The sequence below is a fragment of the Melopsittacus undulatus genome, chromosome 2 (genome assembly GCF_012275295.1).
Source record: "Melopsittacus undulatus isolate bMelUnd1 chromosome 2, bMelUnd1.mat.Z, whole genome shotgun sequence".
Lineage (NCBI taxonomy): Eukaryota > Metazoa > Chordata > Aves > Psittaciformes > Psittaculidae > Melopsittacus > Melopsittacus undulatus.
In genome coordinates, this window is record NC_047528.1 from 64,479,470 (window position 1) to 64,502,189 (window position 22,720).

The 22,720-nt window shown below is 43.6% G+C and overlaps 1 protein-coding gene across 1 annotated transcript in view; it reads left to right on the top strand.

Moving 5' to 3' along the window:
* Positions 1 to 1,571: 1,571 nt before the first annotated feature.
* TBC1D8 (TBC1 domain family member 8) overlaps positions 1,572 to 22,720 on the top strand; it is a 49,302-nt gene continuing 28,153 nt past the window's right edge. Inside the window, exons 1-4 of the mRNA XM_034072909.1 lie at positions 1,572 to 1,717; positions 15,610 to 15,720; positions 19,795 to 19,913; positions 21,316 to 21,544. Coding sequence (XP_033928800.1) covers positions 1,591 to 1,717; positions 15,610 to 15,720; positions 19,795 to 19,913; positions 21,316 to 21,544 — 586 coding nt within the window. The 5' untranslated portion in view covers positions 1,572 to 1,590. The remainder of the gene's footprint in view (positions 1,718 to 15,609; positions 15,721 to 19,794; positions 19,914 to 21,315; positions 21,545 to 22,720) is intronic.

Genomic DNA, 22,720 nt, shown 5'->3' on the forward strand with positions numbered 1-22,720 from the left:
TTGTCCAAAACACAAGGTTGAGTGTAAAAACCACTCCAAAACCAGTAACATACATTAATATTCAAATAGCAGGACTTACATGTCTTCAGAGGATTGTGTTGGGGGCAGGGGAAACCTCTGAGCTATTCTTATCCTGTAAGAACATTTAAAATAACTCCTTCTTACACTCCCATGAATTTTTAAGCACATTGTTATGTGCATGTCCATCTTCTCCTCTTAACAGCTTTTATTTTTGTACCAGACAACTAGTATGCTCACAATGCTGGCTTGCTATTCTAGTTACGGGAATGAAATCATTGCTTTACTTTGAAACTGTAAAGAACACAATCACACAGTGATCACACAAGTGTGTACTAGACTGCAGCTGGGTACAGAATTTTGCCTGCTAAATGTTCCCACTGGCAGCTGGAAACCGGTCCCCATGGGCACCTTCCAATTCCCAGTTAATAATTGCGGCTGGCTATGCTGAGCAGCGCACTGCAGCATCAGAGAATTGGGAAGTTTACAACTCATGGAGCAAGAGGTTGGGCTTGGTAAGGTGAAGCTCAGGACTTTTTCTCTAATCAAAATTCTCTACACAGAGGGATCTTTGGCCAAATTATGAGAATGTGATTTAACACACAGTGACTGAGGTCTTGAATCTGAATGAGGAACGTGTGAGGTTTAGCAGCCTGCTGCTGCAGCAGTTATCAAGACATTACTTAATATTCGCTCTAATCGGAAGTGGAGCATTTGACTGCAAGAAAGTTTTTATGTTTTAATGGCAATCTGGGTTAATGAAAATGTAAAATACAGCGTTAGAGGATTACCGATGTAAAGGTGCTGCGGCAGGAACCATTTGTGCAAGTTTGCAAACGATCCCACCGCCAGCTCAACCACAAGCAGTGCCTGATTATTTCTTAAAGGGGGGGGAGTAAAATTAGGATTCTGATTTCAATCGAGGTGCGCAGCTTCAAGCACTGGCGTTCAGATTCAGACATCAAAGTAAGTAGCTGCGGGCTCACTCACCCTTCAGGCTCTCATCCTGAAGGAAGCAGGAAAGCAGAGCTGCCTCCCTCTCCCCCGCCGAAGCCAGGCACCCTTTCCTGCCTGCCAGCTCGGGGGTCTCTGCGGGGCCGCAGATCCGTGGATGTGGGGGTGCTTCCTCAACATGGGGCACATCCCGAGGGTGCTTACACAGGCTGGGTAGATCCGGGGGCCCGATCCCGGCGCAACCCGCAGCACTAAGCGCAGGTCACCAGGACCCCGGGGCGCTATGTAACCCTGGAGGGGGGGAGCAGAGCCCCGCTGCCGCCGGGAGGGAAGTCCTCCCTCTCGCTAAGTGCCTGCCTCGGATCGCAGCCTCCTCCACCGCACAAAGCCCCGGCTCCGCGGAGAGGGCGGCCCGCGGCCGGGCTCCGCCTTCCGCCCCTCCCCGGCGGCAGGGCCCGCGCGGAGGGAGCCAGATCCGCGCCGCGCAGTCCGCGGGGGGCGATGTGACCCGGGAGGCCGGGGCGCGGTGCAACGGTGAGGGGTGGGGGGCAAGGCGGGCGGGCGGGCTCGCTGGGGGGGGGACACAGAGAGTGCGACAGCGCTCCGGACCGGGGGAAGATGTGGCTGAAGCCCGAGGAGGTGCTGCTGAAGAACGCCCTCAAGCTGTGGGTCACGCAGAAGAGCAGCGGCTACTTCATCCTGCAGCGGCGTCGGGGCCACGGAGACGGTGGCGGCCGCTTCACAGGTACCTGGTGGCGCGGGGGTCTGCGGAGCGCCGGGCCGGGCGGCGGATCCCCCCCTGCCTCCGCTCTGCCCCACGGCAACTTGGCCGCGACGGGGGGACCCGTCGGTGGGGCGGGCTGCGGGAGGCGGGAGCGGCCTCTTTGTTCGGACCGCGGCGGAGACCCCGGGCTGGCCGGCTCTGCTCGGGGGACAGTGCGGGGAGGGCGAGGGGCAGCGTGGATCTCACCGCTTCGCGGAGCCTGCCGCCGGCCGGGCGTGAGAGCGGCCCCCGCTTCCCCCGAGTTGCCTCGGGAGCAGCTTCGTGCTTCTGTAGCCTCCAGCACCGCGAAAGCCACTTCTATTTTTACTTCCCCTCTCGCCTCCCTCCGGGTGGCTTTCTTAAGTACGACGGGGGGCGAGCTCGGGGCCCGGCGCCCGCTGGGGAGAGCTTCCGAGGGAGCGGGTCGGCCCCGCTCCCTGCGGAGCTGGCTGCGGAAACGCGAGCCAGGATCGGGCCGAGGTCGCTGTGCTCGGCAGGGGGCTGCTGGGCGCACCCCAGCCGGGCTGTGCCCCCCGGGACTGGCCGCGACCTGTGCTGAGGCACGGCTTCCCCCCTATATGTTATGGGGTCATATGTATGCGTACAGCTTTTGGCCGGTACAGGCATTACGGGGAGGAGATTGTCAGTTTAGCGTTGTGGAAAAGTGGATTCCGACTTATTTTTGCATTTATCCTACTCTGGCGTTGATGTTGTAGAGTAACCGAGTAAGGAACCTGGGCCAGACTTTTGATTCAAAGACATCAGTATCTGAATGCAAACAGAGAATACTTTGAAGAATTAATGCAGTTTAACAGTGTAATTCTTACTTAAAAGCAGACGAAGTTGTTTTGCACCTTTTAAAAATCAGGATTTTTAATAGTGGCTCATATATTTGAAGGGATGGTTGGTTATTTTCAAAGGGAGTATTTGCTTTATTAAAACCTTTTGCTCCCGAATCATTGACCCTTGCCACTTGATAATACTGCTGTCTGCTTTAGCTTCTCCTAGATGCGGAGTCATAAGGAGCGCAGAACTTAATTGTGGCGTGGTTGATCCCTGTTGTCACTGTGTTACCGTTGAAACGCCAGCCCTGGTATAGTTAATGGAAGTTTTGCCAGCAAGTTAAGTGTTTATGCTCATATTTTCTCCTGCTGCCCGTGTGGAAGTCATAAGCCAGTCTTTTGTGATTGTAAGGACGATGTGGATTAATTTTCAGAGTTAAAAATAGATGTTTACAGCTGCTTGGTTTAGGTCCAGGGCAATCATGAGGTTCAGATCCACAAACGTTAACTCCTCGAGCCTGAGCTTTCTGCGGCAGAAATCTGCAAGCCTAACCCAAACAAACTGCTTTTCTCTCTGGTTAAGTTGCAGGTGAATCATTTTGCTGAATCTACAGTGCACGGGCTTGCACAAATCTCTCTTGGCTGGCAAAGGGAAGGTGCTCCTGTCTGCGGCAGTGTTTTCAAAGGGAACTGTGAATTCTGACAGTCTCATAAAACGTTTGGAAATGTTTGCATTTAAAAGAGCTTAGAAATTAGAGTCCTGTACCCAAAAAGCAAGTGTGGGGGAGTACAGAGCATGTCTGGAGTTAGATAGATAGCTTTTTTTCCTCCTCCCTCGGTTTTTACTTGGGATAAGTGAAATGGAGACCTGCACTGAGAAGCAGTCGGGCTTTGCTGGTGACTGTTTGCTTTCAGTGCAAAGCTGACCTTCTCATTTTTGCTTTACATGGCTATAGAGACACTTTTACTACTACCTGCCCTTTCCAAACAGACAGATACAAAGGGCAGTTAAGCACTACCATATTTCAGATATGGTCTGCCAAGCTGTAGAGACATACATTAGAAGATTTTGTTTTACTGTGGAAGCAAAGCTTAAGTGAAACATCTCCTTATCTCTCTTCCCCTTAGTAACTTGAACCCTGGCCATTGCAGTTATGTTTGATGGAAAGGTAGAAGATTCAAAGATGTGAAGATCCTATACATGAAAGCAGATGCCATGGTAAAAGAGAATCTCATAGCTCCTCCAATGAGGAGGAAGAGGCTGCATATCCTCAGACTGTGTCAGACCAGTGTGGGATTGGCAGAACAAAGCCCCCAGGAGACCAGGTTTCATAAGTAAAGAGTGTAGATGGGGCAAGGGACCACCCGTGACGTGACTGGATTTAAACAGAGTGGATGGGTGCTATGCTTGAGCTGCCCCCCCTGTGTCTTCCTACAACACGTCCTCATGTAGGTTCAGTGCAAATGTTTTATGGCCCTATTCTCATATTTGCATGCCTTTTTTTCTTCTTGGATGCTTCTCTCTCCTTGCCAGGGCGTTTTGTCCATTATGTAAGAGTAAGTTAGCACAGCTGGAGGGTATATTTTATGTGGATTTAATTGCTGAAGGATGGGCTACAGAAGATCCCTCACACAAAAGCTCTTTCTGTATCTGTTTCTTTGAGTGCTGTGTTTCAGTTGGACTTTGAGCAGATGTTTGTAAGAAAGAGGCTATATTTACTACTGTTATTTAATTTGCCTCCTAGGGCAGTGACTGAATACAGGCTGGGCTTGCAAGCAGTGGGTACAAAAAAATGATGGAGGCTGTGTTTAACTCCTCATTACCTGACCAGTGTCATCCCAGTTTCTGTCTTCCTGAGGGACATGCTTTTCAAGTAAATGTTTAGCTTAGCACTTTACCTTGGATCTCTACTTGAGGGCTCTTTTGGGTCAGACTTAGGAAGGAAATGGATATTATTTTAGAAATACTTTATAGAAACTGATTTTTTTTATTAATTTTAAAACTAATTTTAATTTACAGATTTTAAAAAAATGTTTAGCCCAGCAATTTCTGTTGATTCTGGTCCGAGGGGTTTGGTTTTTTTCCCCATAATTGGAGACCTCTTTATCCCCACTAAAAGGCTTGTAATGTAGGCATGATTAACAGGTTGAAGTTGGTTAGATTTGGTACTTGCAGGTATCTTTAGTTCTGAGGTTGTGTATTAATGATAAGCTTGAGATGCTGTCACAGTAGTAAAAAATACAGTCAAATTCCTTATGGTAGAATACTGCACGATGATATAGTCTGTATGTGAATCAATACGTTCATTTTTATGAGGGGATGTTGAAAGCCTCATTCACCTTCCTGTTTGATTAGATTAGTTTTGTGCATTTTGACAGCAAAACCACTTGTTCTGGGAGGTGTTAGGAATGATTTCATCACAAGCACTGGACTGAGAGTGGTTTTCCACTCTTCTCAAGCAGCTGGCTTTGCAGTTGCTGTTTACACAGTACTTCACATCGCACACTCTTAGTACATAAAAACCCACTTAAGATTCTTCTAAATACTTGTAAATTTACCCTTTATAAAATAAGGTGAAATAAAACTTTAAAATGAACTCTTGTTTTAAGCGGCTTTTTGTCTTCATTTTTTTCTGAGATACTGTGCTGCTTTAAGTGCTTGCCTGAAGTAGATCAATAAAAATTGTCTTGCTCCTGTTTTACTTGTGTTTTTAATTTAGTTGTGTTATTTCCATTGCTATTTTCCCAGCCTTCATTTTCAGCTGGATGAAAGGGCACTTTCTAAGCAGGATGAAGGTCTTACATCACTTCCAACTTGCAGAGGATGAACATTTTGAAAAGAAATTGATTTCTCCTTCATCTCATGTAAACCTTTATGGTTCACAACTTTAATACACTGGCAAAAAGAAGCATCTTCTGTATATGGATCTGACCTTTAGTATTCCTTTAATAAAAATAAATGTGCTTATGTGTGATAAATACACTTCCTTGAGCTATATGCCAGCAATTGGAATAACTCCCATCTCAGGATTTTATTTCTTCTAAGTAAAATTCTTGCAGGGTGGTAGCTTTTGGACAGATCTGTAGAGTACCTCTTGGTTGTGCATGGAGATGTGACTAGTTACATGATAAAAGTTCTCATCCTTATTTTCCCTTGTCTTGGATTTTATTTTTTAATGCATACTGTAAAAAGGCTATTGACAATGGCTTTTTCTGGAAATTAAAAAAGCAAAAGATCTTTTGCTACTCTTTCATACTCTGGAGTCCAAGCAGTACTGTAATCATCATAAATACATCAGCTTTTAGTAGCCCTGTACATCTCCAAAAGTCTGGGTAAATGATTTCATAATAGAGTGTATTTCAGTGAGAGGCAGTGAAGGGACCACAGAGGTTTGGGGGTTCCTGTGACTTAAACAGGGGATCCATCTACCTTGCTGCTGTTCATTACACTGTAACAAGGGAGTGTCAAATACACCCTGAAGACCTTGATGTTTTTGTAGAGAATGAAATGGATATCCTCATAAACTTCTTTACATTTGGGAGGGGTGAAAGGCAAAATGCATATTATATTCATAGGATCATATTAAACGATCTGTCCCAATACCATCTTCAAAACAGCTTGCCTTTTTGTCCAAGATACCAAAAGGAGATGCTAATAGGTAAAGGCTCAATCTGAGCTCTGATTAAGAAGAATAAAGGGGGGGGGGGGGGAAGAATTGGTTTTATTTTAAATGCAGTGGATTGTGGAGAGGAAGATGCCACAGTAATGATGCTAATAAAGGATATTGTTCATGCTCACTGTCTGCATTCATGGTTTTGTTTTCTTAAGGAAGAGCTCTCTGAAGGCTTGCACAAGGAGAGGGGGAAATCCAAATACTTTACTGAAAGCTTGGAATCTTGTCAAAATGTTATCTAGCCTTGCCCAGAACTGGAATTCAGATCAGCAGGGTTTTTTCTCCTTTTATTTTTTATCTCCTTATTTTACTGTAACATTTTTTAAGGAGAGTGCATGCATATAAGCTCTTCCCCAAGAGGGTGGCTTCTCCATTACAGCGTATTTCCAAGAGGCATGAGTGGGAAGGAGGGATAGGGCAGGAGGTCCAGGCTCCTGCCTTCAAAGCCAGGCACCCCAGTTCCTGCCTTCTGAACTGTGTGTGCTGCTCTGGCTCCCTCTGTTTGCCTCTCTGGGGTGGGTTTCCTGCTCCTAAGGAGCAGCCATGCTGAGATGGATAAAGCAAAACCACAGATGCTTGTGTTGAAATGCTAACATTGGGTTAAATCCTTGTATTAAAGAGGAGGATGTACCTCTGTATGGAGAGATGGGGCTCAGAGGGTGACCGCCAGCCTGTGCAACACTGATTAAGTGAACAGCTATAATGGCTTTTTATTTTCATGTTCTGAAGGCCAGATGGCACAGAAAAAGGCAGGAAAATCACAGAATGCTTCGGGTTGGAAGGGACTTCCAAAGCTCATCCAGTTCCAACCCCCCTGCTGTGGGCAGGTACACCTTCCACTAGACCAGGTTGCTCAAAGCCCCGTCCAACCTGGCCTTGAACACTGCCAGGGATGGGGCAGCCACAGATTCTCTGGGCATCCTGTGCCAGCACCTCATCACCCTCATAGGGAAAATGTCTTCTTTATAAAATCATTGAGTATGTCTGTGGTGGCACAGTTCAATACTGGATTGGTCTCCTCAGTGTTATTGCATCACCCACTAAAAATTAGAGACTTTTTGTGTATTGCCCCAGGCAGTGCCCTGTGTCTGGGTAGTTTACAGGGCTGCAGCAGCAGCTACTGTCCCAGCTTCTCCTCCATTGTCAGGTGGAAAATAGTTTCAGGTATTTTCACTTGTAACGTGAGAATTGAAGCATTTGGCTGTGCAGCCTTTGGGGCTATAAAAATAGGCTTGGCCTGACCTGGACTGAAGGCAGAGGACTAAGATAAGCAGCTGTGAGAGCCTTGCAGTGGCAGCGTGCCCGCATGGGGAAATGGCCCATAGGGAAGCAGGGCAAGGAGAAGTTGCTGGTCCCCAAGGCCGCGGGGCAGTTTCTAGCATCTCAGGAGAGCAGGGACATGGTTCTGCTCACTTCTCTTTCCTTGGTGTGGTCTTTTGTTTCCCATGCAGTGGTCTAATAAAGGAACAGGTTCTCATCATCACACTCAAGGATGCAGGAGTCATGGGGACTATAGGACACTGATGTCCACAGTGAAATGCCCCAGATCCTCTCACTTCGTTATGCCTAGTCTCTCTGGAGCACTGGAACCAGTTTACTTAGTGGCAGTGTTTGGTCTGCCAAAACCCATATTGGAAGTAAGGTAAGGGCCTGAATATTGGTATTTACCCAGGTGAATAAATGCTTGGAGCATTAAGTCTTTATGTTGAAATCTAATGTTGTCTGTGGTTATCTTCAAGTAGGATGAGCCCTTATCATCACAAAGGAAACACAGCCTTTCTATAGCCCTTGGAGGAGTCCTCCATCCTTTTTTGCTATGTACTTGCACAAATAAGTTCTACAGGGTTAATCTTTGTGGGGGAAGCCTAATAAGAAATAATTTCTCATCGGTGCTGTGTTGTATCAAATCCTGTCTATATAGTTTTGCAAAACTCAGTGAAGACAGTGTGGCTGGTGTAAAGCTGCTGTTATTAGTGACCTTGCATAACTGACGGTGGTTTTATGCAGCAAACCCATGGATTTTAGGGTGGCCCAGGTGAAAATAGTGACTTGTTAAACATCTGAGTTTTGAACTCTTAGAGAAACCAAATCAAATAAGGATTGAATGAAAGAGCTAGAGGTGTACCCAAACATTCATGCTGGTGGCTGCTGCTGGCCAGCAGTAACTTCATGACTACTGTCCTGGGCCATATCCTACCTTGGTGCTGCTCAAAAGCCTCCACCCCAGCCTGTAATGCCCAGTGCCCGTGGGATGAGTGGTGCTGTCTGACAGGGCTGTAAGAGGTGAGGGTGAAGCCAGTGATAATCCTCAGTGCATCTCAGCTCTGGGTCTTGCCTTGCGCCAGCCATGGGGTTGTGGTCACCAGTTATGGCTCCTGGTGGAAGCCAGGTTCATAACCGCTCCATCCCTTTTTCAGCAAGGATGTTGGTCCTATGGAGAGCTCCTGAGATGCGTTGCATAGACAGGTGAGCAACCCCTGCTATTTGGTGCCATCCGGGGAATGCCTTTTTGCAGGCTGAGCTTATCCTGGTTGGTATGAAAACTGCCTTTCTGCTCCAGCTGGAGCACAGGGATAGTGGGGGCCAGGGAATGGGTACATCCACGTGTCCTGCTGCCTGGTGGTGGGCTGCTCTTCAGACAGTTTGTTAGCCTCCTGTAGCGTGGCTAATTGCTGTGCACCATGGCTGTTGTGATACTGATTGTTTGCAAATCATTGTGAGTTGGAGGGAACTATGTGAAGACGTGTAATTAGGATTCAGGATATGGAGTTGTTCTCTGCTTCAAAGAGCCGAGATTAATTCTGCTTTATTGAAGCTGTCAGTTCTATTTCACTGTCCTAAAAAAAAACCCACCAAAACTTCAACTTTATTTTCGTGATCATCTGAATTGTTTGATTTGCTCTTTTCTCCCAATTATCATGCCTGAGCAGCTTAGTGTGCCTCTTGCAGCTATTTACTCTCCTTGCAAAACTGCATCACCTGGGAAGCAACCTGTACTGTTAAAAAACACTTCCCAGCTTTCTGCTTCTGAGTGAAGTATTGGTTTTGTCATAGTCCTGCTTCTGCATCCGGGGTTGGTTTTAATTTCAGCCCCCAGCTTTCTGATGGAGGGGCAGAGATAGCAAGCAGCAGTGAAGAGCAGCAGTGAGCTCCTGAGGATGAATGCTGGAGAGGGACTTTTTACAAGGGCATGTAGTGACAGGATAAGGGGGAATGGCTTTAAACTGACAGAAGGGAGATTGAGATTAGGTATCAGGAAGAAATTCTTCCGCTATGAGCTTGATGAGTCCCAGGCACAGGTTTTCCGGAGAACCTGTGGCTGCCCCATCCCTGGCAGTGTTCAAGGCCAGGTTGGATGGGGCTTGGAGCAACCTGGTCTAGTGGAAGGTGTTCCTGCCCATGGAAGTGGAACTGGATGAGCTTTGGAAGTCCCTTCCAACCCGAACCATTCTGTGATTCTATGAATTCAGAGGCATGCTTTACACTTCATGGCTTTGCACTGAGGTGAGAGCCTGACAGGATACTGAGCTGTGGCTGTAATCATTAATCCTTCAATTTGGTGGTTTTGTCTTACACAAATAACCTAGTCTGAAAAAAAAAAGGTAGGAGTATTTAAAACAAACTTTTGGCACGATATGGATGATCACAGCCACCAACTGTTCCTCTGCAGGGCTTTGTAGAGCAGGAGTCACTACAGGCCCTAGGGACTTCTCCGTGCCCACTTCCCTGACTTGGAAGTGCTGGGTGCCTGCAGCTGAGAGCAGCCTCTGCTTTGGAGGAGCCGAGCATCTTGGCACACTGGTTTGGGTCTAGGTACTGTGGTGGTCCTCTGCCTGTTTTCCCAGAAGAGCTCTATTGGCAGATATTCTCAAGGCAGGCTTTGTGGCACATCTGTCCAGATGTGCTGCTCTGAGGTGAAGTGGAAACCTCAAGTCTCTTCTTTACTCCAAGTAGACCAAGGAGAAGTGGAAGGACAGTTTCCTCTCTGCTTCAAACTTCTGCAGCAGTCAGTTTGCTTGTACAGTGGCTAAAGCTGTTCCCCAGGGTACAGGAGACACAGGTGTGACCCCTTTGGTTTTGGGAGAGGGGATGTAAGCACTTGGTTTAGGAGGTTCAGGGCTGTGGCACATGGGTGGGAAGAGATGCTTCCAGGTGCACACCTCTTCTGCTGCTCCCCAGGTTTTAAACATGTCATCAGAATTCTTCCTGTCTAATTGTAGAAGCCACAATCACTGATTGTGATATCTTATTTAAAAACAAAGTAAAACTATAAGGGTAACATTTAATAATAATAGTAATTAAAAAAATTAATATCAGCTTTGTCTTTTTGCCTTTTTCTTTTTTGAGGGTTTTATTAAATAATTGGTCCTGAGCTCTTAAGTGATCAGTCCAAGTCCCTGTGCCTTACAGCATGGCTTAACTGCTGAAGTGACCACCCCATTTATGGGAAGGCATTTGAGTAGTTCTGAGAAATTTCCCTTTAAGGTCTTTAAAATATGGTGGAGGTAAGCAGAAATCATTTTGCCCTATATAGATGGTGCCTTAATTCATGTGCTGTTGAGCCGGGCATAATGGTTAGTGCTTTTGACCGTTTCTTGAGTGTTGTCCTTAAAGGTGGAAATATTAGATAGTTTTTGAGTTGCAGTTTTTAGTTAGAGTTCAGCTTTAATCACCCTCTGGCCAGTGTCTCAGAAAAATACTATGCTGTTAAGTAAGACTGATGCAGGAAAGGAGCCTGCATTCTTTAGTTTGAAAGATAAGGTACGTTTAGGAGAAATTGGTGTTAGATTAACTTACTGTAAACATGTTTCTTTTTCTAGATTAGTTATGAACATGACACTGGATAACTTGTAATGGGACCTTTTATCTTTCTGTGAGGGTATAAAGAACCATGTCTCTGAAGGTGAGGAGTGGTGCATTTGTGATAGTTCATTTGAGAACCCAATCGTTACGAAATACCCTTGACTTATTTTTGTTTTCTGTGAAGAAAAGCTGAACAACTTAATTGTGCATGATGTGCATTGCATCCCATTTGGTTACAGGCTGACCTCTGTAAAGGGGAGGCACTCCCAACCTGTTGCAGATTTTGAAATGGTTCCTTGCTAACTTCTGTGCTTCAGTTTATTTGTGTTATTGCGTCTGTAATAAGCATGTACATTTGATAAAATTGGATTTGCAATTAGAAGTGCAACAGTCTGGTTTACTTGGAGGTATTCCAGTTTCCACTATTGAAGCCACACAGTGTGCACAAAAGTAGATATTTCGATGAAATAAAAACTACCAAGTACAGTGTGGGGTTTGTGGTGAGTTTTCCAGGTTTGTTTTATAGACTTACTTACCTCTGAAAAAGTGCAGGTAGATGTTCCCTCTACCTGAAATGCAGCTTGCAGCTAACGTGATCTGATTTACTGTGGAGAGGCATATAATTTCTGTAGGAGAATGTCTGTTTCCACTTCTTCTGTTCACCCCTCCTTTTTTGTCACAAGTATACGTTACACCTGACACTGGAATAGGAATTTTACCCTGGGAGTATTCTTTCTGCATGAAGAAACTTGGACTTTTTGAGGACCCTGCCGTGTTCCGCCAGGGGTCCTTAGCAGGGGGCTTTGCAAACCTACTTCTGCAGCTTTCCTTAGTGCAGTTACTGCACAGTTAACTGCTTTCCTGAAATACTTCTGCATCTTGGGAGGTCAAAAAGCGGATGAGAAGTTGGTGGAGTGGCTTGTTAAAGGGAAAGAGGCACTTAGGTTTAAGTGCTTCCCAAAAATCTTGACCCATATATAGTCAAAAGATAAACAATGGGAATTCTGGGAGGGAAACCAGTGTAGCAGCTCTTCTCTTTCCCCTGCTTCTGCTTCTGTTTCCTTTTAATTTTTGACTGTCCTGTAGTATAAATGGTTTCAGTGTTGCCTGTGATATGAAAGAGGTCTGCTGCATCCTACTGAGAGCATGCTAATGGATCAGTGTCTGAGCCAGGGATCCTGTCTATAATTTATATGTACCTGAGAGTCAGAGACCCTTTTATTTTATAAACAGACCTTATTGTATAAGAGCCCCTTCAGTGGAACAAGGTCTTATTATTAGGAAGGTGCTTGCTCACAAGCTAGGTGTGTTTCAAAGTGGGTTTCAAAATCAGTGTACTGTGTAAAGTTTCTTGTTTGTGTGTTCAGGGACTTAAGTTGTTTGTTTCTCCATGCTTCAGTGAGAAGCCTAACACAGGTATTGTGATTCAGAAGTTACTCCAAAGGAGCCAGCTCACACTGGAAAAATTCTGCCTCTAGTTTGAGTAATTTTCATGCTACTACATTTTCAACTAAATCATCATGTTAGGCTTGGGTGTATTTATTAGTGATTAATCCTTTTCATGCTCCTGCAAATGCACTCTTAGTAATTCCCTTTTTCCTCCCCCTCTGCCTCTGTCAGTCTCTCCTTTATGTTTCAGCACTTAAGCATCAACTTCATGTGCAGCTGAACCACTGCAGAAGGGCAGGTGCTATATCACAGACATGGGCTCCTGCCAAAAAAGGTTAGTGCTCTGTGTTTGGCAGCAGAAAATGAAGATGATGATCAGGGGGACTGCTGCACAGCCTGCAGTGATGGCTGGTGGCCTTGTCTGGGGGGTAGGATGAGACCCAGACATGGAGACAGGACTCATGCTTGGTGCTTACTTGACTTCAATAGCACTTGCTTTCATGTTCCCCTGCTCTCCTTATGTGCCTTCTGGAGCAACCCCACTGCAAACCCTTCTGGCAGAGGTGGGATAGGACAGGATGTCAACCACAGCATTGGCTTAGAGTGGTATAGGTGTGGGGTTGCTGTGCCCTTGTGAAGCCCTCATAGTGGGACCAGGCCACTTGGGCTTTACTCTGGCAGGTATCCCAGTGACCTTGCTCTTTCTTCTCTTTGATTCTTAGTTCCGGCTCCTCTTTGTCATCCTTAGTTAATATGTTAGCTATGGGTAGTTTAGATAAGGGAGGTGATTTTTTTTCTTTGCAAGAAGGAAACCTTTTAATGGTTGATAAGCAAAATAGAAATTGTAAGCAGAAGTAACCAGTGAGAAGAGGAATTGGCCTTTCTGGTCAGTTATTCAGGAACAGAAAAAGGAATTAATTTTGCACAGGCTAAGAAATATAACCAAAATTTTGCAGCTACTTTAATGTTATTATTTTTTTTTATGATTTCTGATGGGAAAAAAAAGTATTTCACAAATGATTGAGCTTTCTCTTGGGATTTGAGTAGCACTTACTGTTAGTTGACTTTTTTCCATGACTTTAATGCAATGAAAACAAAATCTTTTTCCTAGATTTATCATCAGGGGAAAACATGCCCAGCACGTCACAAGTTTCTTCTTCTTTTGCTTTCTTGTAATGTCTCAAGTATTTTGAAATTTGAAAGTTAAACCCTGTTTTCGTTCTCTGCATCATTTGATGGTATCTTATGGGCTTTAATCCAGCTTTTTTGAAGAACATGTGCTGAAGTTGGTGCTGTGTTTTCTGTGAACACAGATAATTTGCTATCTTTTGTACTTGGATGATTTTTGTTGTCCTTTTCTTGCAGTTACAGGATCGTGCTTAGTGTTTTTTGATACTGTATGTTTCCAAATTCAGGTCTCTGTTTTAAATAGATGTGTATAGTATCTGCATATATTTATAGCTGAGAAGCAAACTGGTGCTGAATATTATCTCACGTACAGTTTTCAAACATGTTGTGTCCAACTTCTGCTTGGGTTTGAAAGCATGATCAACAGTGTGTGTGAATGCAAGGAGGAAGTACTTGGTGTAAATTTCTTTGTACTTGGAAGGTTTTTGATGCTGTTCCATGTGAGCTTCTTACACTTCCTCGGCTAGAAAATACTGATGCTTTGTTGTGCCATATTCAAATTAATTAGTGGTAGTTTGTTGTCCAAGTGAGAAGTCTTTTCAGATGAGGACTTTGTAGGTCTGTAGGTGATTGTTCCCATTAATCACTTAGGTGATGAACTGGAGAATGTAATTATAAAAATTGCAAGGCTGGTGAAACTTTTGGAGGCTGAGACTGGTTCCTTTTTCTTTGGGTTAATGGCAAAGGAGCAAAAATACAACAGGTTGGAGAAATTAACATGTGCAAAGGGAAAATGGACATACGCAAACATAGTAGACCTATTCCCTGCTGTCTGCCATCCCTCTCTGCAGGATGTACAATATAAGGGAACTGAATATAAAGCTGTTTCTGAATCGCTATTCGTAGGTGTTGTAAACCAGTTTGGAGTTACTTTAGTATGCCAGCTTGCGAATCATGGCATTTGGATAACTTTTTCATGCATAGCTTGGCTCTGCCTGCCGGCAGGGGAGACCATGGGGAGGTGGGTAGCAGGAAGGGCCAGCAACTGCAGCTGGCCTCCGGACTGGAATGTCTGTTTTGGGGGCAGCAGTTGCTCCAACTCTCCAAAATGAGTTTGCCTGTATTTATCTGAAGTGCCAATTTACAGCGGTTACTGCTGAAAGCTTTCTTGGATACAGTGGTGTGTATGCAAAAAACAGGAGGAGATTTTCCACTCTTCTTATGGCTAAAACTTCACTAGAAGTGAGCATCATGTCCAGTTTGGAGTGTTATGCTTAGGGATGAGCTGGAGAGATTCCAGCTTAAGCTCTAGAACAATAAGCTGTTTGAAAAACATGATCCATAAGGAAGAGATGAGGTGATTTGGGTTTCTTCAGAAAAAGAGAAATCATTTAAAGAGTGGGCAACCATGCTGACACTTTTTCAGTGTGAAGCCTTGGATGATATGCTTTAGTGTGAGGTGTCCCTGCCCATGGCAAGGGGGTTGGCACTTGATGATCTTAAGCTCCTTTCCAACCCTAACGATACTATGATTCTATGATTCTATGTCAAGCATTAATATCAGAAATGCCTGTGGCTAATTGTGCTCTTCCAGGGAGTAGGATTAATTTCCAGCAAGCAAGTTTAAGATTGTGGTGGCTGACTTCTTTGTTTGGGGTAGTTTTTCTTCTGTAAGAATACTTAACAAAAACAGAGGAAGAGGCTCGCTGGGGAAGTTGCTGCATCTTGGCTGTGGGAGGTTTTGAAGAACAGGTTAGACAAACACCACTTATGGCATAGGTGTTACTTATCCAGCTTCAGAGCAGAGCTGGAATGGTAACTTCTTAAGGTGCCCTCAGGTCTTTCCACTTCAATTCTGTGGTTATATACATATATATGAGGCAAAACCGGAAACACAAATATCTCTATATGCTTTTGATCTTCTAATTTGGTTTGCCTTTCACATTTCGAGCATCTGTAAATCACAGCACAAAATGAAGAGGGATCATTATCATTATGTTCTATATTTCAATTTTACGGCTTCAGACATGAAAAGACTTGCTGGCAGAAGAAGTGAAAGTTGGTGCTAATTCTCTTCCCTCACTCTTCTTCTTTGCAGGTCGCCTGGTTGGTGCCCTGGATGCCGTGTTAGACTCTAACGCACGTGTCGCTCCGTTTCGAATTTTACTCCAAGTTCCAGGCTCACAGGTTTACTCTGCCATTGCATGTGGTGAGTTATTGAACGGATCAGAAGTTTACTGGGCCATAGCTATTGGTGAGTCACAGACGGAAAACCCCAAACTGATTCTGAGCATGGTCAGTGTCTGCATGTCCAAGAAGCTCAAGGTAACCCCAGCTAGTAGTGTGTGTGCGGAAAGCTATTGCCTGTAGCTTGTTTTACTACCAAATTAATCTCTGGTTAAAATTCCAAATAGGAATTATGAAAAAGTGTTAACTAGGAGCATTGAATTTCTATAGAAAGCCTGTTTAGCTGAGGGTGTTACGTACTAATTTTCTCTCTTCTGCAAAGTAGTGTGGGTCTGTTCATAAGCGTATCTTTTCCTACATCAGTAATAGTTCCTTACAGCAAGAAACTACTTATTCTAGGCTTTCACCAGTCTAGGTTTTCACTTGCTTACCATGAAATGTCTTCCCGCAGTTGGTATAATGAAATATGACTGGAACATTTGGAAGATGCTACATGATTTAGGAGATAAAGTTGTCAGGGGAAATGTCTAATTGCCTGGTCTGTTGTGCACTAATCCCTTTTGCAGTGTTTCTGCAACCTCTGAAGGTCGAGCTCCTCTTCAGGAGAGTGATAACGATGTGAATTGCAGTAACCTTGCCACAGCACAGTAAAGACCATCTGAGTGCTCTTGTTCCATTAAACTGTTCTTTGTTGGCCAGTCTGCAGGGCTGTTCTTATCCCTTCTTTTCCAGCCTATAAAATCCTAGCACTGAAATTTACAGCAGGTTTTCCTTTGGGAATGGTTCAGAGCTGCACCAAAGGAGGTTTAGACTCGACTTTAGGAATCATTTCTTTACCAAGACGATGGTCAAACACTGGAACAGGATGCCTAAAGAGGCAGTCAATGTCTCAAGCCTATCAGTGTTTAAAGGCATTTGGACAATGCCCTTAACAATGTGCTTTTAACATTTGGTCAGGCCTTCAGTGGTCAGGCAGTTGGACTAGATGGCCATTGTACATCCTTTCTAATTGAAAATGTTCTACCCTACCCTTTCTTACATATATCAAGCCATGAAATAGTTAGGTAATGTAACTGTTGACATGTTGCTGATAGTGTTTGATATGGAAGTCCTTTCAATGGAAGGGGCAATCTATATATTTGCCCCGTTCCTCTGTACATTCTCATTCAGCATTTATTCCTTAGTTCAGCAGAGATCCCTCTGCATGTTCCCCATTAATACTGGGAATTCTTCCCTGTGCCAGATCTGTGTGAAGAAGCTTGCATAAAGTCTGTGCTATTTTTGTTGTGGCTAGGTTTTCTTTGTTTTGCAATTGCTCTGTGCAGTTGCATCTATCCCTACCTCATCCTCTTTATATTTAAACAATGCCATCTCATGGGGGAATTTAAGAGCTTTGTGTTTATGGTCATCAGAGGCTTACAGTCCTTTATGAAGTCAGGTGGCTTTCACTGGGAAAGTAAACCCAGTGTTGCGGTCATGGGCTTTTTGATCATTTGAATATATGTAAATTCCTTTCTGGGGCTGATCCTTGCCCTGTCCAGTGTCTTAATGTCCATAGGTGTTTTATATTAAAGGAACTATAAATAAAAAATTTGTCTGGTTGGAATGGTTTGGGATTTTTGTTGACATAAACTTATCAGATTTAATGTTTTCTAAAATTCTCTTTGGCTCTTCTGAATGGATGCTCAGCCCAGAGAAAATGAGATTTATATCAACAGAACGGAAAGCAGAGGGCTCTGTTTTTCATGCTGTGCGGGTAGGATGTACATGGTTGCCATTGCCATGCAGAAATGAAGAACTGTGGCATCAGAAGTTGTTTCTGGCTGGTGCTAGCGATAGGAATTGGGGGAACAGCATCACTTGACCTTTTCTGAGAAAGCTGGAAGGATTTTCCCTGTGCAGAAGTGGCCATTGCTGCTTGCCCAGCTATGCCTGTCTGAGCAAGGTGCTTTGCTCAAACAAGATGTTAAGAGTTTTGTTACTGGGTTTGGGAAAGCAGTGAGTCAAATTAAGGTCCCTGCTGTATAATACAGCAAAGACAAGGAGCAGCTCCGGGAGCTCCTGCCAGTCCTGGTGTAACTTCATTAGGGATGATCATCATGTCATTAGGCAGTTAATTAAAATGACATTTTGTAATTGTATGTTGGCAGTCCTCTGTTCCAGGAGCTGTAGGCTTAAATGATAATATATGTGTAAGGGTCAGATCTGTGTTACAGACTTTGGCAGATCAATGAGGGCTGCTAGGAAGTCTGGCCCCTGCCCAGCATGGCTGTTTTGGCAGAGATGTTTCAATCCAGATGGTTAATCATGTTATACCAGTACAGGAGAAAAAAAGAGGTTAACCTCAGCCTCAGTGTAGTCACTTACAGTTTTCCTTTCAAAAGGGTTGTGGACGAAAGAGAAACCCAAGTCCCAATCAAGTGAAGTAGCTTTCGGGAGAGGGAGAGCAAAGGGGTTGACAAAAAGGGGGTTTAAAGAAGAGATTAAGAGGAGTGAGGCTGTGGTTAGACTGCATTTACATTTGGCACAGGCACATGAAGAAGGTGGGTAAAAGGTGGAATAAAATGCTGTGCAGAGCATTGGCACAGGAAGAGGAATAAGGAGCCCCTGTGGGAGAAGGCCACTGCCAGAGCCCAGGCTCGGAGCAGTGTGAACAGTGTGGATGCTGCTGTAAAAAGCTTCTTGCTCGTGGCCTGTTTCACAAGAGGCAGCCCACCAGCACTGCCATACAATAGGTACCTTTTAGGTTGCTCAGTAATAAAAATTCAATTCATTATTTGCTTTGTGCAGCCATTTTAGTATAAAATTAACATATTTCTGGTGTTCTTAACCATTGATACAGTTTGTGTACTTTACCCAAAGGGCATCAAAGTGTCTTTTCTTTCATGATTTTTTGTTTGTTTGACCTTGATTAATAATATTTATGAAGTTCCATCACAAGACCTTCCTGTCAAGGAAGTTAAAGCTTGGAAAGTTTCCCTGCCAGTTGGCATTCTGCATGGAAAACAGAGCAGGGGAAAGTGGAAAATCCTTGGCTATATATATCATTTTTTTTGTTGTGAGGCAACATGTTGCATCTCTAAAAGGTTTTATTTGTACACACAGTTAAAATCTTGAGAAAATGGGTCTTCTATTTGAGATTCAGTATCATATCCATCTGTGATTTGTATGTCTCTTGTTTCTTCCACTAGCAAGGCACTAGGAAAAGCAATTTTCGTGGCATTTACTTTTTATCCTATAATGTTTAATCTCCAGTAAGATCTGGAGGGGCCAGATTGTTCTGTATGTTGCCTGTCTTGATCTGCCTCTTGTGCCATTGTATTGTGCAGTGACAGTTCAGTTTCAAGCAGAAAGAGCCAAAGCAAATAGGTGGTGACTCAAATATTACTTCTGGAGTTAGTGTGAACGCATTGCATTTAAAACAACAGCAAAACCCTCAAATATATGCTTAGAGAAGGAAGCCTTAAAGAGGTGAAAATTTTTATTTGTCCAAGATTTTGTGTTCAGTGTATTTCTTCCCCAAACTGCTCTTGAGACTCTTCAGGTGTTGCTGAACCAAACTCTTTGATGCTAGGTACTTCAGAGAGGTTTTCAAATAAGATGCAGATCATGACCATGTGTATTCCTTTCAAAGGGTGTGCATGTATGTGTGAGTGTGGTGTGTGTATGCATGTGCACACTGAGGGAGGGAGAGAGGAAGATCAGGAACTTTTGGGAACAGGACGTAAATCAAAGGTTCCAGTGGCTGCTTAAGAACGTGGTGTCAGAATAAGCTGCACTCTGGCAGCTCAGGATGAAGTTTTGCTGTTTTTTCTGCTTTGACTTTTAATGCAGCATTTGCTGGCTGGGAGTGTTTGAGAAGATAAAACTAAAAGCACTAAGACTAATTCTGTAAAACAATGAGGTTTTTGTTTTTCTCTAACTATACTGCTGTGAATGAGACCTTTTTGACCTGTTTGCTACCAAGAATTTTTGAGGTTGAAAGTTCAGTTTCTCATAATGAATTTATGAAGTAGTGTGTTTCATTACTTTCTTTTCTTCCTTTCAATTTTATTTCATAGGAAGAATTTCAGTAAATTACTTCTTGCTTTTCTAGGTGCTACTGCAGAGGAGATAAATCAGCACTGGGAATGGCTGGAACAAAACTTGCTCCATACTTTGTCCGTGTTTGACAATAAAGAAGATATTGTTAGTTTTGTGAAAGGGAAAGTGAAGGTAAGGAAATTATCTTACTTTCACCCTTTCTTGCATGATTACGGGTTTGTTAGAAGTGATGTCATGAAGCTGTTGTCATTCATATCTGGTTTTGTCCTTCTAAACCTCCTGTTGTGTTTTAAACACACAGTCCCCAGAGCACAGGGACAGGGGTCAAGGCCCTATTTAGTATCACCTGCATCATATACATCTGGCATAGAAACTGATGGTGGCTTTGTGAGATATGGGAGTCATGGCAGGGCACTGCAGTGAGGGTTATGGCTTGACACAGGCTTGCAGAAATGAGCATCCTTTTGGATGCTTAAAGAATTTTAAAAGTAAAGGAATTTGGTGACTGATGACCACATTTAAAATAACAATGGCACGTGCAGTAAAACTCAGAAAGCCTGGTGTCCTGAGGAGCTCCAAGAGGAGCTCAGTGATGGCTGTCCGGGGTCCAGGTTTGCTGGTGACCACTGTACTTAGGTCCTGCTGCAAGCTTTTCCTTACTAAGAGCTTTAATGAGGTGCTCTTCCCCAGTATCCATTTGTATTGGTCTGGGAAATCTGTAGGAATAATAATGGTTTTGGTGAAATTCAACCTTGCTGCTGTGATCTCAGGGGGCTCTGAAGTTGGGGAATAAGGGGACAAAGAGGCAAAACATCACTGTGCAAATCTTAGTGTTTATCCTGAGCTTTGTCTAAGGGCACTGAAAGGCTCAAATACAATTAATCTCTCTTGGTAATGCTGTGGCTGTTACCCAGCACAGCACATACTTAAAATTCTTCAGGTTTCATTAGTTATTGTTAAATCCAGGTTTTGGACCCCCTGCTTCTGCTGTGGACTTTTGGTATAGTAGGACTGCTTGGTAATTGCAAATTATACCAGGTGCTGTAACATGCAGTTGAGTCTGAATGATACTTAACTCCCTTGCTGTAATAGCACTGTTCACATTCTGATCACTTAATTATATTTATGTAAATATTCTTGAGACCATGTTTTTTATGGTTCCAAGCATGTTACAAGTTGCTGACAGATGTCACTGCATTGCTTCTTCATAGGAAAATAGTACTGGTCAATGCACACAGTTGTTACAGTACCTTTGTTCTGTATACACCAAATGACAGCATTCATAAGCCACAGTGAAATTGTAAATAGATGTTTCTGCAAGGCATTGAAAAAGTTATAGCAAAAAAAAAGGGCCCTAGAAAGCACGATTTGGAAGCATTCAGAATGAATGAATTCAGTATGAGAGATGCAAACACCTGAGAAATTTCTCCATTTGTGACAACTGCAAATCAACTTGAGTTTCCTTGTAAGACAGAGTTATGTTACCAAAATTTGAATAGGTGAGCTTGTAGCAGCTTGCTGGAGTGTGAATGCCATAGCTTTGTCCTGATACATTATCTCGTTATGGACTCAGGCGCTGATTGCAGAGGAAACCAGCAGCAAGCTGGCTGAGCAGGAGGAAGACCCTGAGAAGTTCCGGGAAGCCCTGGTGAAATTTGAATCCAGATTTAATTTCCCTGAAGCAGAGAAATTGATCACCTATTATTCCTGTTGCTGTTGGAAAGGAAAAGTTCCTCGGCAAGGCTGGCTTTATTTGAGCATCAATCACCTCTGCTTTTATTCCTTCTTCCTGGGCAAAGAATGTAAGTGTAAATGTGTAAGAAATTTAGTGATAGGGAGAGGTATAAATATAACTATATTTCAAGCTAAGAGTAGCTAGGATTTTTATGAAAAGCCTATTTCACCTCTGAAGTTTAGTTTCTGAGGGGTTTTTTGTTGTTCAGCTGAAAGATCCTGTGTAATTTAGTATTCACTTCAGCCTTTATGTTTTAGTATGAATCCAGTAATAAAAATGAGGCATGCAGATACAGCTGCTATCTGCTTCTTTTCCTTGCCATGGTGAAGCAGCCTTAAAACATAACAGATCTCTACAGATTCTGAAATAGAGACTTTTAGTGCCAGAAATGGTGAGTGAGGATGGGTCCCCCTCATAGGCAAGGAAGCAAAGCTGTTGATGCCCAGCAGCATGGGAAGGGCTGCTAGGGCCAGCTGCCTGCCTGAAAATAGCCCAGGAAACATAACAAGGCTGTGTCCTGGAGAGCCAGGTGAAAATGCAGAGTTTTTAAGGGAAAGCAACAGCAATTTAGGGATTCCTTTGTGCTTCTGAACAGCAGTGCAGGAAGGTCACAGGGAGTGTGTCCTGGGGTTTTTAGACCTTCAGACTGTTCAGCGAGCTGTAAGGCTTTCATCAAGGTGTTCTTCTACAGAGGAAGGCTTGATGAAATGCTTGTCTGAATAGATATTAGATGATAAAAATGAATGTAGCCATTTAAATTCTATAGCTTTTTTTTGTTTAGTAAGATTGTGCATGAACTGCACGTTTTAAGCCCTGTTTATCCTGCCAGAACTTCAGCAAGAACAGTAATATAAGCCTGTACTGCTATAAATACAGCAAGAGCTTTACCATTTACTGTCTCGATTTAATATTGGGATGGCTAGTCAAATAAAATTGTAGGTTCAAAAATAAAGTACATTAATATAAAGATAAGAAAGATAGTAATTGGCAGCTTCTAAGACTTAAAACATACAAAGACATGCTTAGAGCTAGAGGTCCTTTTTTGCCCTGGTATTATTTCAGACCAATTATTTTGTTGTGTTTGCAAAAGGTGGCAGAGTTAGATTTAAAATGTTTGTTATTTGTTATAAAAAAAGAAGCTGAGTTTTGCTGGGAAGACTGGAATGGAATATCTTGAAACATACAAGACATCAGAGTTCTTGTTTAATCTCCTTTTTTGCTGGCTAGTATTAAATAATATCCT